Consider the following 16,484-nt stretch of genomic DNA (forward strand, 5'->3'; position numbering starts at 1 on the left):
ATTACTATCTATTACCTTTAATTGACTTATTTCCATCACACTGATAGAATAATAGAAAATTTCCATAATAAATGGCTTCAGAATCCCGTCACTGGTTAGATCAATGATGCTATCTATAATTTACATTTCATTTATAATATTGTATTGATTAATTGACAATAATATGGTTACAGCTTTGATTTGGCTACCTAGTAATGTTCCTTTTTATATTCTTGGTTACATTAATTGTATGGTCAAAGTGTTGCATATATAAAAGTGAAGGATCAAGATCTCGGCAAATTACCATTGATTTAATTATAATACTTTTAATAAAACGCTTTATAAAAATATTTTATTTCACAAAGCATTAAACATTATCTTGGTATATAGTATAAGTTATCTTGGTTTTATTTTGCAATATTAGCCATAAAATACGTTTTGTTTTGAATTAGAAAAAATAAATAAAAAACATTAAAATCTTGGAATAATTTATATTTCTATTATAATACAATCATAGGTTCATGTCGTTATCGTCACATCTCAACAATTTACTCCTATACTGTACAGTTTGTGCCTAACCCTTGTTTTCATAAGTAGAACCTCAGAATCTTACAACACAATCGAAATCAATATATATCGCCTCACAGCCATGCTGACTACTTCCATCAGTTACCATTAAATTGATTTACTATAAATGAGCACTAAGACAGAACAAAAATTGTGTTTTACCCTATATTTAAGTGATTTTGCAGATTAATAAACTTAAACTAAATTCGTGCGATTATATAAAATCGCTGAATAAGGAAACCGCACTGGCATTGTATCTAGCACCGATAGAGTTGGAGAAGTTTAAGCCACATAAATTAATGTAAAGTTAAATAAAACAAAAAAAAACTAGAACTTCTAGGAATCAAATTGTCATTGTTAATAATACCTAATAATTTAGTAGAACATTAATTGTTCTTAATATAATCACTTCTCCAACTCATTTAGTCTTAACATATTATAAATAAATAATAAAGCTATCAAAAGTACAAATAAAATTAGGATTTAACAAAAGTTTCTTCAATACGACTGTCATTCTAATCTATTTTAGCATTGGGTTTAATATTTTATTAACTCCCACATAACTTCTTAAACTATGGTATGCACCATTTATCATTTAGACCCTGACCTTTTTAAGTAAAACAAAATTAAATTAAAACAAATGCACATAAATGTGTACCGGTTCAGAAAATGATCATATAATTTTACGATGATGTGTGATTCACTTGCATCATTATTAATTGTGATATACTAATTTAACAATAGTTCTATCATTCATTACCATTATTGCTATTTTTTATTTATACAAACATAAGTGATTTGTACTCTTCTAAATTAATGGAAATTTAATTATTTACAATAATACATGAATCATATGCTATAGGAAATACAATGATAACATTATTTTCATCAAAATGTCAATGATATTTAAATTCAAACTACGATTAATTAACAAACAATCAAAAAAGACCAATATTTGTAATCAAGTCACTCAATTATTGAAAAAATATATATTAATTAATACCCCAAGTGTGATGTTTCACTATTAAATATGGCTATTGAATATGTTTTAACATGTGTCTATGTTTTGGTCACGAATTGAGACTCATTCACAATGCACCTTGGTATCGTAATTTCTCAATCGTAATTTCTCTCCCCGCATTTAAACACTTTAAATTAATACTATTTTTTTTTCAAAAGGAATGTGTTGAGAGAGATTTCAAGATGCTATGATAATGACACCTTTATAGTAAGCATAAGTTTTTACATTTTTAGTAAAGATCAATTCAGATTCTTAGTAAGTCAACCATATAAATGCAAAAAATCAATTTCCTAAAAACAAAAAGTGATTACGAAACGAACAACGTCAAAATGACTTAAAAACACAGACTCACAAACATAAATCTTTCAAAACATAAAATATTATCATTAGCATCGATGATAATTGGGCGCTTATAACTAAATCTAAATCACAAGTACCGAAAATCGATAAAATAAGACTGCGCACCGAAAACAAACGATATTATCACTTCAAGTAACGCGGCTCGATCCGCAACCCGCGGTTCGATTTAATGAGCAGCGTCCGAGCGACTATCGCGTCGCATCGCAGTAGCACCTCTGATACCATCCGGGAGGAGCTGTTCAGCACTCTCACAGCAAACCACCCTTTCGTCCAAAAAGAAAGGTACTGAGGGTGCCTAAGGGAGTCGATTGGGTGGGCGGACATGTCGTTGGCGTCGCACCCACCGTTCCTAAGTCAGTGCGGGGGCGAGGTGCTCGCACACGCGCCCGTCTGCCGGTCACACTCGCACCGGACACGCATCCCGTCGATGTGGCCGCATCTAACGCACCTTCGCCGGGATGCGCCGGTACACCCAGTGGTAAATATGATGCGTCACATCGATCGGGCGGTGCCGCCGCCGGCGATCTAAGCGTCCGCTTGAGGCACGTTAACTGTTCCATTGGACTGCGATGAACTAAACCGGTGTAGAGAGATCCAGGAGTCTGTAGAGCCAGAGGCGCTGGCGAGCCGTCAGAAGCCGGCGACGTTAGATAGCGCCGTCGGAGTATCGAAGTCCCGCTCGCAATGAGCGCATGAAGAGAAGGTGGGGGATCACCGGGTCGAGGCGTCGGAGGAGGAGAGGAGTCTGGTGAACCGAGGAGAGGGCTGTTGGCGGGCGTGGCCGTGGGCGTAAAGTGCGGGCGGGAGGGAGGTGTACAGAATGAATCACGTCGGGACAGCACGGGCGAGACTGCGGCTGAGGAGCGGCGAGAAGTGAGGCGTGAGCTCCACGCGCTGCCGAGCACGCTGCTAGATAAACTGCTCATTGCGCTGTTGCAAACGCTGCTCACGTTGCTACCTAGGAGGCTGCCATCGTTTGGATGTAAGACCGTACTGTAGCGAAAGGAAAATAAAGGAAAGCTTAAGCAATGATTAAATACATAAAATATGAAATTTTTACTATGCACATAATAGATGATTCTAAGAATATATTCACAGAGTAAAGCTTCATTATAGGTTATATATGCTTAAGCATTAATGTTAAAACCAATCAATAATAAAATAATTTGCGTACTTTATAATCATCATAAATACCTGTTAGTAAATGTGTATATATGACTGGAATGCGGCAATCTGGGCATATCGTCATCCTCTTCCACATCCGACAATCTGTATATTCTCATACCGAGTGCTTGTGCTGATCTCGACCCTCTCACTCCAACGCCTTCTTGTTCTTCTAGTAAACCTACAAAATATTAAATCTAAATAAAAGTAGTTGATACTTTATTGATCACGAGGACGATTTACAATAATTTTTTTATATACAATTCAAATTAGACAAATAAACACATACCTGACATGGTTGGCTTAGCTAGCTGAGCCCAAGTATGCAGCGTGAGAGAACCTTCCATTGGTTTGACGATTTGAAGCTTGTGTGGTGTTCTAAAGCGCGCCAGGCCGCCTGCGGCACCCGCGCCCCATACTGCACTCTCTTCACTTAAGTCCCTATCTACAAGGTTCATAAATAACAAATATAAAACAACACTGTCTCCGCATCATATCATGACTTGTAACGTATATTTTAATTGATTTTTATCATGTAAAATAAATATAAAAAATAAGGAAAATATCAATCTACATTTAAAATACGACAACTGAAGTAAATTAGTTCGAATGATAAAATTTGACGTACCATTCCGCCTGCGCTGCCTCAGGGCGTGCGAGGCGGCGAGCGAGGCGCGGCGCGAGTTGATCTCCTGCGGCGTGAGGCGGCGCAGCGCGGCCGCCAGCTCGGCCGCGCCGGGCGCGCCGGGCACGCCCACCGCCGTGTTGCCGCTGGCGACACAGAAACACTTTTATTTCAAAAATCCGTTACATACTTCGTCTAGTTATTATAGCTCGATGTCCTAAAGCCTAGTTTTGTAAGAAAATTTTGTGTGGTCTTCACTTGCCTTCATATTATATTAAAATAATAAAAACTATATTTATTATTATAGAGTTGATATTAGTTTACAGATTATGCAGTGGTAATGCAATGGTAGCGAGCATGTGCGAGTAGCACTCGAAACGGTGTCCGATTTTTACAGATACAGGTGTGTCGCGATGGTATACTTACGGATACAAATCTTCGGACTCAGCGTCGGATGTATCTTCGAAGAAGGAGTCCGAGAACGTCGGTTTATTGGGTGGCTTGTAAGCGGATTGCGTCTCCGCGTCCGAGCCGGATAAGGATGCACCCGACCAACGCGAGGCGCACTGCACCGTCTCAAAAACCTTCTGCATGCTCGTTCTATAAGTTAAAAAAAAGTTCTATAAACTTAATATAACGTAACTATAATTAATATGATGAACATGATTTTAAAATCTTACTGATAGTAGATATCTCTTGGCCGCGGTGACTTACCAAAACGTATCAGTGGACTGTCTGTCGACCTTTGATTTAATTATAAATAATAATTAGAGGATGTAGTGAAAATAAAAATATCAAATAAGACTGACTGAGCGACAGGATCCCCGATGCCGGAGTCGAGACTGAGCTCGGAGTAGACGGAGGAGTGCATCTCGCGGTGCAGGTTGGCGGGCAGCAGGCCGGCCGCGGCCGCCACGGACGGCATGAGGCCGCGCGTGGCCTCGCCGCGCCGCCGCGCCGCGCGAAGCTGCTCCTGCGCCTCCGCCAGCAGCGCCGACACCTCCGCGTACCGCTCCTGTACCCACACGCGCGCCGTCAGTATACTTAAGGAATATGCTCTTGACTCTTAACCACGTTTGGAACTTATTTATTTAGATTTGTCGTATATACATATTCAATTAATTTTCAACGACATGAAAATTACTCCCACTATTTATATTATTCTTTTAAATCCACCACGATCATAAAATTACAAGTTTTCTAATGTAGATACGATCGAGGTTACGTATTATTTTTTTGAATGTTAATAATTTCCCCATTACAGGAAAAATTATTCGAGACCACAATTCTTGCAACAAATTTCCATTGAGGAAAATATGTTTTAAAGTTAAATAAAGAATATCTTTTTAACACCATGAATATCTATGCAAATATCACCTACAGTAAGGAGTCTTATCAATAAAATATATGTAATACAACCTTGGCCAAAAGTATTAGGCACCCCAATTTTTGCCTTAAAATAATGAATAAAAACAATCTCTTAGTTCTAAACATATTTATTACTGTTTAATTATTACAAAAGGAATATAAAAAACTTAAAACCTAGTTGGTCCACCCTTGGATTTGATTACAGCACTGTTTCTGTCGGGCATACTGCGTACAAGATCAGTACATTCCTGCCTTGTGATGGCATGCCATTCCTGCACTAACGCATTTTCTAAAGCCGTTTTTGATGTGATGTTGTGCTCTTTGATCTTCCGCTTTAAAATGCCCCAAAGATGCTCAATTGGATTGAGATCTGGGGACTGGGCAGGCCAATCAAGTAGGTAGATGTTATTTTCTGCAAACCAACGCATCGTAGTCGCCGACTTATGACAAGGTGCGTTGTCTTGCTGGAATACGACTCTGTCTAAGTTGGTGTCACCGTGAATACTCGTTAGCGAAGGCTTAAGTGCAGTTTCTAGTACTTCTATGTACTTTTCGCTGTTCATGCGACCTTCGCAAACAAACATTTCTCCAACACCCTCAGCTGCCATGCAGCCCCAGATCATTATGCTGCCTCCTCCGTGCTTTACAGTGGGTACGACGCAGTCTGGATGGTATTCTTCCCCGACACGTCGCCTCACGAAGGTGACACCTGGTGTTCCAAATACCTGTAGACGAAAGAAAAAAAATTTTTTTTTTTAAATGATCATAACTTTCACGATTGAAGTGAAAAAAATAAGTGATCATTCTTATTTGTAACAAAAGCAGTAAAATAGGCTTACCTCAAAGTTTGATTCGTCAGACCATACCACATTGGACCAATCTTCCTCTGTAAAATGTTTGTGTCGTAGAGCCCACTCGTAACGTTTTCTTTTGTTGGCTACTGAAAGCCAGGGCTTCTTCCTGGCTTTGCATCCTTTTAGGCCCGCTTCTCCAAGTCTTCTTCTGGCTGTCTGAGCACTTATCGGCTTTCCGGCCTCTTCGGACAAGGCAGCAGCAAGCTCCGAGGAAGTTTTCTTCCGATTTTTTATTGACTCGCGTACTAATTTTCTATCTTCGCTCTTCGTAGTTATTCGTTTTCTGCCTGTTCTGGTTTATTAGAGTGAGAACCAGTCTGGGCAAATCGTTTTATTGCAGATTGCACCGCGCAACGCGAACATTTCACCAATTTGGCGATTTCCTTTTGCGACTTCCCGTTTTCATGGAGCAGTTGTATTTTTATACGATTTTCTAAAGAAATTTCACTTCTTTTCGGCATTTTTGAGTAAATTAGGAGTCAACGTAATCGCGTAAATGGAAATTGCAGCTTGTTCACTTGTCAGAGTTCCGAACACAAGTGACTAAAATTTCACTGAGATGATCGCAAAAATATCAAATCATTTGTTCTCGGTCTCCCCGTGTTTTATGACCTTTACAAATAGCCGCTTGCTGTTCTAAGAAATTATTTACCACCCCGGCGCGTCATCTAAGATAAGCACTTATTCATTGTTCGATTAGTAAACAAGCTTTGAGCATTTTTTTGGGGTGCCTAATACTTTTGGCCAAGGCTGTATGTATTTTTAAGCCGAGATGGCCAAGTGGTTAGAACGCGTGAATCTTAACCGATGATCGTGGGTTCAAGCCCGGGCAAGCACCACTGAATTTTCATGTGCTTAATTTGTGTTAATAATACATCTCGTGCTTGACGGTGAAGGAAAACATCGTGAGGAAACCTGCATGTGTCTAATTTCGTTGAAATTCTGCCACATGTGTATTCTACCAACCCGCATTGGAGCAACGTGGTAGAATAAGCTCCAAACCTTCTCCTCAAAAGGGAGAGGAGGACTTAGCCCAGCAGTGGGACATTAACAGGCTGTTACTGTATGTATTTATCACCATCTTTATATTATATAAAGTAACAATTCAAAATAATCCTACCTTTGTGTCTGCCAATTCTGAAGCCAGAGCATTTTGGTTATCTCTTGTTATTTCTAAAATTCGAAGCGTATGTTCGTGTTCTGCGGTTAACTGCAAAATAAAGACAACGTAATTAACACATAACTATTATAAATAGAACGACGACAAAAAACGCTTTCGGTGATGAATGCGCTGTCAACGTTTTGGACTGACGAGCGTAAATATATTTTAGGCCGTAGGAGTGTTGGCACACAATGTTGTCCGGTGTTTATTTAGGACATTTTTGCTAGAGGATATATTATGTAGACTAAAGTACATCTATTAAAAACGAGTTTCGAGTTCCATAAGGCCCTTCTCCTTCTGTTTACCTTTCGCATTTAATAAGACCAGAGCATAAAAGAAAGTTGTATACTAATGTGAAAACAAATAATTCATTATAACAAGACAATGTATAAACTATGTTATATATTAACACACTAAATATATCATAAAATTATTTGAGGGCAATATGGGTAAATAAATTAAAAAAAAAAATCTTCTTGTACAATTTTTTAAATAGGTTAAGATTTATATCTTAGTTCCGTAGCCTTAAAAGCAAAATTTTTGGAAGTTTTATGAAAGTCTTAGTAATATTTGCTTTTATATTAAACAAGTGGGATATTATAATCGCAGTTACCTGCTGCAAGTTTCTCTCATTGACGGCTAGTCTAGCGTTGGTGCTATCGAGTTGCTGCTGGAGGTCGGCCGAGCGCTGTCGCTCCTCAGCCAACTCCGAGCTCAGAACACTCGTCTCAGAATTTGCACTTGCTGCAGAATAAAAACATATTTTCGTTTATCGCATTTCAAATGCATGAAATAGTTAAAGTCAAAATAGACCAATTGAATGACAGTTACTGCCATGATTCATAATTTGGTAATTTCAACCTGTAGGTATTCAAAACATAACCGTAAAATAAAAGTCTTCCGAATCCTCTTTGTTTCTTGTTAGCGACGAAAGCTGGAATGTTAGAACAAGTATGGTCTGACAGGGTGCAAGCCTTAAAGAGAAAACACGCTGCTAGGCCACCTTGTCCCACCAAACCAAATATTTTCCTTCCATATCTTGAATTCTTCATTGTGTGACAAACAATTAAATTACATAAAAACAAAATAGCATGTATATATCTAATGTTATCCTCAATACATACAATTTATATCAACTATACTATGGTAAAAAATATGGTAATACAAAGATAGATAAAATTAAAAATGTTTACAATTTATTAAATCATTGACAGAGTAAGGTCATCTAACTTAATTATACATTATTATTAAAGCTGAAAACATTTTAAAATAAGAGACAACAGAAACATGTTTTACGTATGACGTCAACATTTCAATATAATTATTATATACTTGCCTGACGTGGACGGTGGACTGATAACCAATAATGTACATAAATTTTAATATGATCATGTCAAAAAAGTTAGTAGACACCTCTATCCACAAAATATTCATTACACTGTCAATACAATTTATGACAAAACACTTTATGTCTGTTATTACGCTAGCTTACCTACTTTCCAATGCCAACATTACAGCGATTCTAAGAGATTGATAAAAGCAAAAAAACACTTCATTTCGAATAAATTAATAATAATAATTTATAAATGATGGCTACTTACAGAGCTGCGCGGCGATGTCCCTGAGCAGCTGCCGCTCGGCCAGCTCGGCGGAGTCGGCGCCGGCGGCGAGGCGCGCGGCCTCCTCCCTGAGCGAGCGGTTCTCTCGCTCCAGCGCGCCAGTTCGGCGCTTCAACAGGGCCGCCGTCGCCGCTTCTTGATCCTCTGTAGGTGAGCTTTCCTCTGTGTCATTTGTTAAAATCTACAAACAAACACAAAATATATAAAAAAACGGTCCATACAAACAATCCCTTTATTCATTTTTTTTTCTTTTAAATAAAATTTAAATATAATAAATGGAATGTTTAGAAACGAAAGGCTGTAGGGTACAATTATTACAAAAAAAACTTTTTAAGTGTACATGCTTTATTGGAAACAAATAAATAAATACTTATATTTTTTTTCTTTTTTACAGAATAGTTTTTAAAATATTTATCGAAAGTTATAAATTTATATGAACTTAATTTAAATTTTGTGCGCACTCCCACAATAACGGCTTGTGAGAGGTGTTGCGATATTTTTCATAAATTTCTAACTATGAAATATCTACTATTTGGAAACAATACCAAATGAGTTTCTCTAATTTATAGACTATACATTTATTATATTAATACGCAAACGACTAAAAATAGTAGTAGTAGTACAACATGAAGTCCCTATTTAGTTTGTTCTTGAATTTCTTTGTGAAATCTTTAAAATTAGTTTTAACGTCTACATAAATAAAGATCTTTAAAGAACAGACGGAGTTATTAGGTCATAACGACAGGTAATTATAATTAGAAGGATTTAACTGTTATCACGACTTGATCGACATTCCTCAATAGATTATGATAAAATACGCCGATGTTTTTTTTTTAAAAATAATTCTACTTTTTATCATTCATAAAGCTATTAATCACAAAGATATTATATTAGTCTATAAAATGTATATTTAAAATATTTAGATAAGAAATATTGATATTAATACCTTAAACTGAATAACAAAATAATGCCTAACATCCACGCTACCTAAAATCTAAATACAGCCAGTTTCATTGAGTATAATTTTATTAATCAACCAGCAAGCTAAGAATAATGTTAACATTATCTCATGCTTCGTTAACGTTATAAACTATACGAGTATCTTAAAAAACGCGACAGATAAAATATATATACATACTAAACATCCCATGATCACCCTCATAGAAAAAACTGATAGAAACGAGAAAGTTACACATCAATCGTATATTTAGTTTTTTCCTGAACCCAAAAAATTCAAAACAAACAAATAAGTATAATTTGATCTTCCAATGATATATGCTTTTTGTTTTTATTGCAAAAGTATAGAACACCTTTAAATTATAAATTGGAATTACTAATAAATAAATATGCGATAACCATAACCGTAACCGTAACAGCCTGTGAATGTCCCACTGCTGGGCTAAAGGCCTCCTCTCCTCTTTTTGAGGAGAAGGTTTGGAGCTTATTCCACCACGCTGCTCCAATGCGGGTTGGTAGAATTCACATGTGGCAGAACTTCAGTGAAATTAGACACATGCAGGTTTCCTCACGATGTTTTCCTTCACCGTAAAGCACGAGATGAATTATAATCACAAATTAAGCACATGAAAATTCAGTGGTGCTTGCCCGGGTTTGAACCCACGATCATCGGTTAAGATTCATGCGTTCTTACCACAGGGCCATCTCGGCTTATGCGATAACGCTTTCTTGTAAATATTTTTGATCGACTATACAGAGTAACTGTTTAAAGAGATTACTCTATTAAAAGTTAATAGCATTTAACTTAAGAAGTTCCGTAATTTTGAATCATAATAGACAAGAATATAAAAATAAATTATATACTACGTCCCACCAGCATTATATAAACATCGTCTCATTTTAAATAAAAAATATTAATCTTCTCTAGTTTTTTTTTAATAAGTAGTAATAATAAAAACTTTATAAAGGTCAATTGATTAAACCTTGTATTATTGGCCTTTAAAAAAATAATCCACAATAAACTTAGGGATCGTCCGTTAATCACGTGAGCCTTGAAAGGGGAAGAGGGGTCCGGAAATCGAAACATCACAAATGGGGGGGCCGTTGATAATGAGATATCACGAGTATTTATTTTTCGTAGAACGCATGATTTCTAAACGGTAAATTAAACAGATTATACCTGTATTTAAAGATAGTATTCTGAAAATTTCAATATACTTTGTACTAAAAAAAACAAGTGATATTGGGTATGGAGTAGTCTAAAATCTCATCACATTTAACCAGGGAGGGTAAGGGGATGCTAAAAAACACCACGTGATTAATGGACTACCAAGGTGTAGTTAGGTAGGGGTAAGAAATGTTTGTATCCTATTTTTAACAATGCATCTATATATATCAATCTAAATCAGGATTTCTCAACCCATTCCAGTGAAGCGCGCCTTCTGAGAGAGCGTAAAGATATTATGGGAATATCACAGATATCTTCTTACTTATTGGAATTGGTATTCAACCAAGTAGAAACATTTTTATAAAACCTTTTTTTAAATGTAAATTACAAATTCAATATTACCTGTAGGAGATCACTCTTGGCACTAATCTCGTGCCGGAGCTGAGTGATGTGGTCGCGAGCTCCTCGCAACTCTCCTTCGAGCGCGGTCACGCGAGCTTCGAGCCGACCGTTGGCCGCCAGCAGCTCTTTGCCGATACGCGCCGTCAGCTCTAAATCTTTCTCTTTCTATTAAAACAACACATTTTTTTCGTGATCTTGTACATACAAAATTATTTTATTTTTATTTCGTCTCTTTCCAACAGAATTGTCTGACAATAAAATTTTGTTATAAAAAAATTTAATAAACATCGTAGCAACATATTAAGCCAATATAGTATAATAAATGTATGAAAGATTTATGGCTATCAAAATCGACCACGCGTTAAAAAATAATTTACTTTCAAGATAAACTCAAAAATACACAAACGTATTGAAATAATTTAATAGGAATATCAGTAATTGTTTATATAATATGTATTTTCCGCTTGAAAGAAATTGTTGTAATTTTTACTGTAATTCTTTTAGTTTAGCTACAGACACAATATTACATTATGGTTAGACAGTTTATCCTTAGTAATTTTAAATTGATTGGCCGTTTTCAATAGTTTTAATATAAAATATCGTTGTATAAGCCTCAAATATATCTTATATTTGCATTATAGTTTCAATTTTCAATATATTTTATATATGTATGTATCATATGTGGTATAGAAGCATTATAAAGACGTGGTCCTCAAACGGAATTTTTGAGGCCCTAAACCGTCTCTCCTGATTTGATATTATGAAAATTACTGTTAACACTACGTACAGTCAGTCTTTATTAATCTGATGGCAAGCAGATACAAAGGCTATATACATGTTTTTTCACATACGTAAGTGGTAATGTCTGTAGTTTAAAAAGCGCGATGATATGATCTACAAAAACAAAAGCTTTTTCGTAGTAAATTAGCTGTGTAAATTACATAAACCTGCTTATGTGTTTGTTTGTTTGCTTGTTGTTTGTGTTGCTATACTAATGTTTACATGTTATAATAAACTTAGCTTCAATTATATATTTAACACTAACGGCCACTAACAAATGCTTAAACACTTTTTTTTTTTTAATTTCTGTTTAGTCATTATTTATGATGCTGTGGTCTCCTTTGATTGAAGGAGCACACATATTTTAAAATATTATTCCACGATTTGGAAAAATTGTGTATCCTTTGTTGGAGATCCTTAATAAATAAATAAATAAATAAATAAATAAATAAATAAACACCAACAGTTTATGAAAATAATAATACAATTATCTCGATATTTTTTCCAACCTAACCGTTAATTGAAGCAGTATTATGATTGGACGCTAAAATCGGTAATAGTATTAGTAGCCATTTAGAATTTCTTAAATGCCATAATATATATGTATGTCAACAATCAGTATTGTTGAAGTAAGAGTGAAACAAACTTACTTCTTCTAGGAGCCGTGTTACCGCTTCAATGTCATTGTAGGTTTTTGTCATTTGGCTCACCCTGTTGCTGCATAGAACTGCAAAAAGAGAACTTCACTTATATAATGACCAACTCGAGTATTCTTATCGATATATATATGTACAGAGAACAAAACTATCTGATAAGATAGATCATAAGCAAACAGTAATGGCTACAATTACTTAAACACACACATATAAGTAAATAAATAAATATTTCATTATAATGTTATTATATACAAAACATTGAATACATTTAAATTGTGTACATTTGATTCTACCTAACCCGTCTTTGTATTTATTTCAACCTAAAAATCTTTTATATTTGGCTTATTAATGTTTTTTAAAAGATTGATTATCGCAGAAGTTTCATTACGCAGTTGTGTGTCGTCTTTAATGGAAAGCGTTCGAGTTTTTAAAATTTTATGTTAATTTTCTTTATTACCTTATTTTATATTTTGAACACATAAAACGCGAATACAGACTTATTTACTAAGAAAAGCATTCTAAAGAAAAAAATATATATTTTAAGTGAGGTTTTATAAAAAATATATTATGGCAATGAACACAATAGTGAAATAAAAATATAAAAATAGTGAGTGTAGTAATTAACACATAGTATATTGTGTTTATGCCTGTGTATAAAACGCACACTAGTATAATATAACTGCACGTTATTTTATTTTTTTTATTTAAAAACAGTACACAAAAAAACAAAAAAGTTTTGAGCATTTTAAACGTTTAAAAATTACCACATATATCTAAAGTATTCACAACACAACCAAGCAATTCAACGCACGACATATCGAGGAAACAATTCAGTAAATACTCGATATCCATAAACAAATCAACGTAAAACATAAGTCAGACTTAATAAAGTGTACTCGAATGTTCAACTGATTCAAGCGTCGATAAGATATCGTAAAATACAGGACATCATAATTATTGATATATCCAAATAGTAATTTAATTGATACTGACCCGTAAAAATATCATCAATGTTCGAAGTAAAACCGTTCATGGAATCGTCCGAATTTATAAAATACAGGCTTGCGGTGATGCGTGTCGAGGAATTGAATAATATAGATCAGTGTCCCATTAACCAAATACTTTCAACACTGAGGAACCGAGCGCCGACCGTACGAGTTAGTGACTGTGTATTCAACAACCGAGCGCCCGCTCGGAGGGCAAAACAAACTATGTATTCCATTGTGCAACATGGGAAAACTGGAGTACAGATACAACAAACAATTGTTTTTTTACAATTCATCGTGCATTGTATTGAGTTTGGAAAAAGCGCTTTAATCCCTTACGATACATGTAGATTCGAGTCAGTCAAAGGTTAACAACCATCACCATAATTCTTTATTTAAAAACTGAAGTGCTATGTGTAACACAGTGTAAACAATGGGTGATTACTAAAGTGTGCTAAGCCTTCACATAATTACCAGAACCAATAGTAGTCATATTACATAAACTGATCTTATAAAAGCAACTACGTTCCAACTTTATAATTTGATTATAGGAAACCGTTAGTTGCACACATATCGATTAATTTTATTTATCATAAATTATATAAAAATTATATAAATTTAACTTACTTCTTACTCACTCAGTAATACAGTCTTATGTCAGGTCTAACATAACAATAGATTTAATTTTTTTTTAAAGAGAGCATATTACGACAATTAAAATGTGGTGCACCTAATGATGCTGCTTTCTCTTTAAGCAAAAACTCATCAGTGGGAACAAGTCGTTAATAGTAGTTAGATTCGATGCGAACATATTTTTTCTCAGTCTTACCTAACAGAGGTGGGATACAACGGATATTGATTGTATGGGTTACGACTCTCTCACAGCTAAAATAATTGCTTTTTTCTTTTATGTAACAATTTCTACACATTTCATTGTACTCCCACCGTTGCAGTGCATGCCATCTGATCATAATATTATCAATACTTAGCCATGCTGCGCTTTGTTTAAGTGTAGCACAACGGTTCTGATTCACTGTATGTGATCAAGTGAAAGTAAACGGCCCTGTGTACGGCCCGATCAAGTTTTATGTGTGTTGGGCTCTAAGTTACCAATAATAAACCTACTATTTAATTGTAAAAAGAACTGTTGAATTTTAATTTATTTCAATATTATTTCCTAAAGTACACCGAGGAACTAAATAAATTGCTTAGTCACTTACATCTATTGAGGATAGTGAAGAAGAATAGAGAAAATTAAAAAAAAAGACAATTTCAGATAAATAAAAATGGTTTGAAGAAGATTTTTTTGTGAGACCAGTGATTGTATTAAAAGAACAAAGATTTTTAAATAAAGAAAACGTTTAGACGTTACAACGAAAGAAAGCATGATGCAGAAACTTAGACGACATGTAGAAACTGATGCAGGCGATGAGATGAGGTGTCTAGAGACTATTTCGGCGTCGGATAGTAACTGTACCTCGATCAAGGAGCAAGGTCCGTATAACGCGAAAGTAGAGGCGGCCGAACCTGTCCCGCGCCAAATGGTACTGGAAGTCGGGGTACTCGCCGAGACACTCTCGGAGTTCCGCGTCTGGTAGGAAGCTCAGCTCTTGGAAGAGCTCGCGATCGAAGCCGGGCGGCGGCGAGGCGCGCGAGCCCCCCGCGCACCCCGCGCCCGAGCCCGCACCACCCTCCGCCGTGACGCGCCCGAGCCGCGAACATCGGCTCCGCCCGCCTTACGCCGGCGATGATTCTCCTCCGACCCCTCACACTTGTGAATCACTTAACTTGCTCACTTCTTTGTAATATAGCACAAATTTTATTTTAAATCTGTCCGATTTTGTAATATTCTCTTGCTAGACCGTGATATCATAGTTACACAGCGCTAAAACAACTATTTACTTTGATATATGAAAATCGTGTTACACTCTTTAGAACGAATAACGTAAACCACTAATAAAGCCAACAAACTATTATAACAATAGAACAAACATTAAAGGAACTACCACACTTAAGTGTTTCAAAAGGACATGTCTATTTATAAATATTTTATTATAAAACTAGCTGACCCGTGCCCACTTCGTTGGGCGGTAAATATTTTTACTTGTGATCGATTGGCCGAACATTAGTAAAATTGTCTCGCGTATTTGATATTTTAAATTATCTCTTAAACTATGTAACCAATACACAAACTGTAAAAAATGAATTTTATCTAAAAAAATCCTTGGTATTAAAGTAATTTATTTTTAAATAAGTTGACGTGTTGTAAATGAAAAAAACCGTCTAATAGAAACATCACTCAATACATTACGACACGGTCGCGGTTCCATACCAATGTCGTATTATCTCTTTACCATTGGTCCAAATTATATGCAATAAAAGGAAAAAGTATTTTGTTTTAGACACTTGAGACGATAAGTTTACTTATTTTGATAAGAATTCATAATTGTTGACAATATGACCAATAAACATTAAGATTATTTTAAGATTTAGATTATTTTTTTTATATAAAAAAACTACTATTTGTAACTTAAATATAAAAGTTAGACATATGCTGTCGCTGACTTAGAAACGTTTTCGTTCGACCGTTTTTTCTCAGAGTTACTTTGCAAATCCCATTAATATAGCCTATGACACTCACAAATGATGTGGCTTTCTATTGGTAAAAGAATTTTTAAAAACGGTTAAGTAGATCCAGAGTTTACCCCCTACAACCTCACAAAATTTACTTCTTTATAATATTAATATAGATTCATATATGCACGAGTATCTATGTGTTTTTGCAGAACCCATTTTATCGGCTGAATAACTCGGTT

The 16,484-nt window shown here is 35.4% G+C and overlaps 1 protein-coding gene across 15 annotated transcripts in view; it reads right to left on the reverse strand.

Moving 5' to 3' along the window:
• Positions 1–455: 455 nt before the first annotated feature.
• LOC126769965 (trafficking kinesin-binding protein milt) overlaps positions 456–16,484 on the reverse strand; it is a 35,058-nt gene continuing 19,029 nt past the window's right edge. For 4 of the 15 annotated variants that reach the window (XM_050489021.1, XM_050489018.1, XM_050489032.1 and 1 more), the window contains 11 exons: positions 12,677–12,753; positions 11,247–11,411; positions 8,702–8,900; positions 7,714–7,844; positions 7,059–7,148; positions 4,526–4,731; positions 4,143–4,316; positions 3,720–3,862; positions 3,381–3,536; positions 3,122–3,272; positions 456–2,920 (listed from right to left, as the gene is read on the reverse strand). In XM_050489021.1, the coding sequence (XP_050344978.1) occupies positions 2,176–2,920; positions 3,122–3,272; positions 3,381–3,536; positions 3,720–3,862; positions 4,143–4,316; positions 4,526–4,731; positions 7,059–7,148; positions 7,714–7,844; positions 8,702–8,900; positions 11,247–11,411; positions 12,677–12,727 (2,211 nt within the window). In that variant the 5' untranslated portion in view covers positions 12,728–12,753 and the 3' untranslated portion in view covers positions 456–2,175. Of the gene's footprint in view, positions 2,921–3,121; positions 3,273–3,380; positions 3,537–3,719; positions 3,863–4,142; positions 4,317–4,525; positions 4,732–7,058; positions 7,149–7,713; positions 7,845–8,701; positions 8,901–11,246; positions 11,412–12,676; positions 12,754–13,675; positions 13,810–14,497; positions 14,517–15,145; positions 15,622–16,484 lie in introns of those variants that run through there. The other 11 variants (XM_050489023.1, XM_050489025.1, XM_050489030.1 and 8 more) reach the window with 6 other exon arrangements.

Source organism: Nymphalis io, chromosome 8 (genome assembly GCF_905147045.1).
Source record: "Nymphalis io chromosome 8, ilAglIoxx1.1, whole genome shotgun sequence".
NCBI classification, from domain to species: domain Eukaryota; kingdom Metazoa; phylum Arthropoda; class Insecta; order Lepidoptera; family Nymphalidae; genus Nymphalis; species Nymphalis io.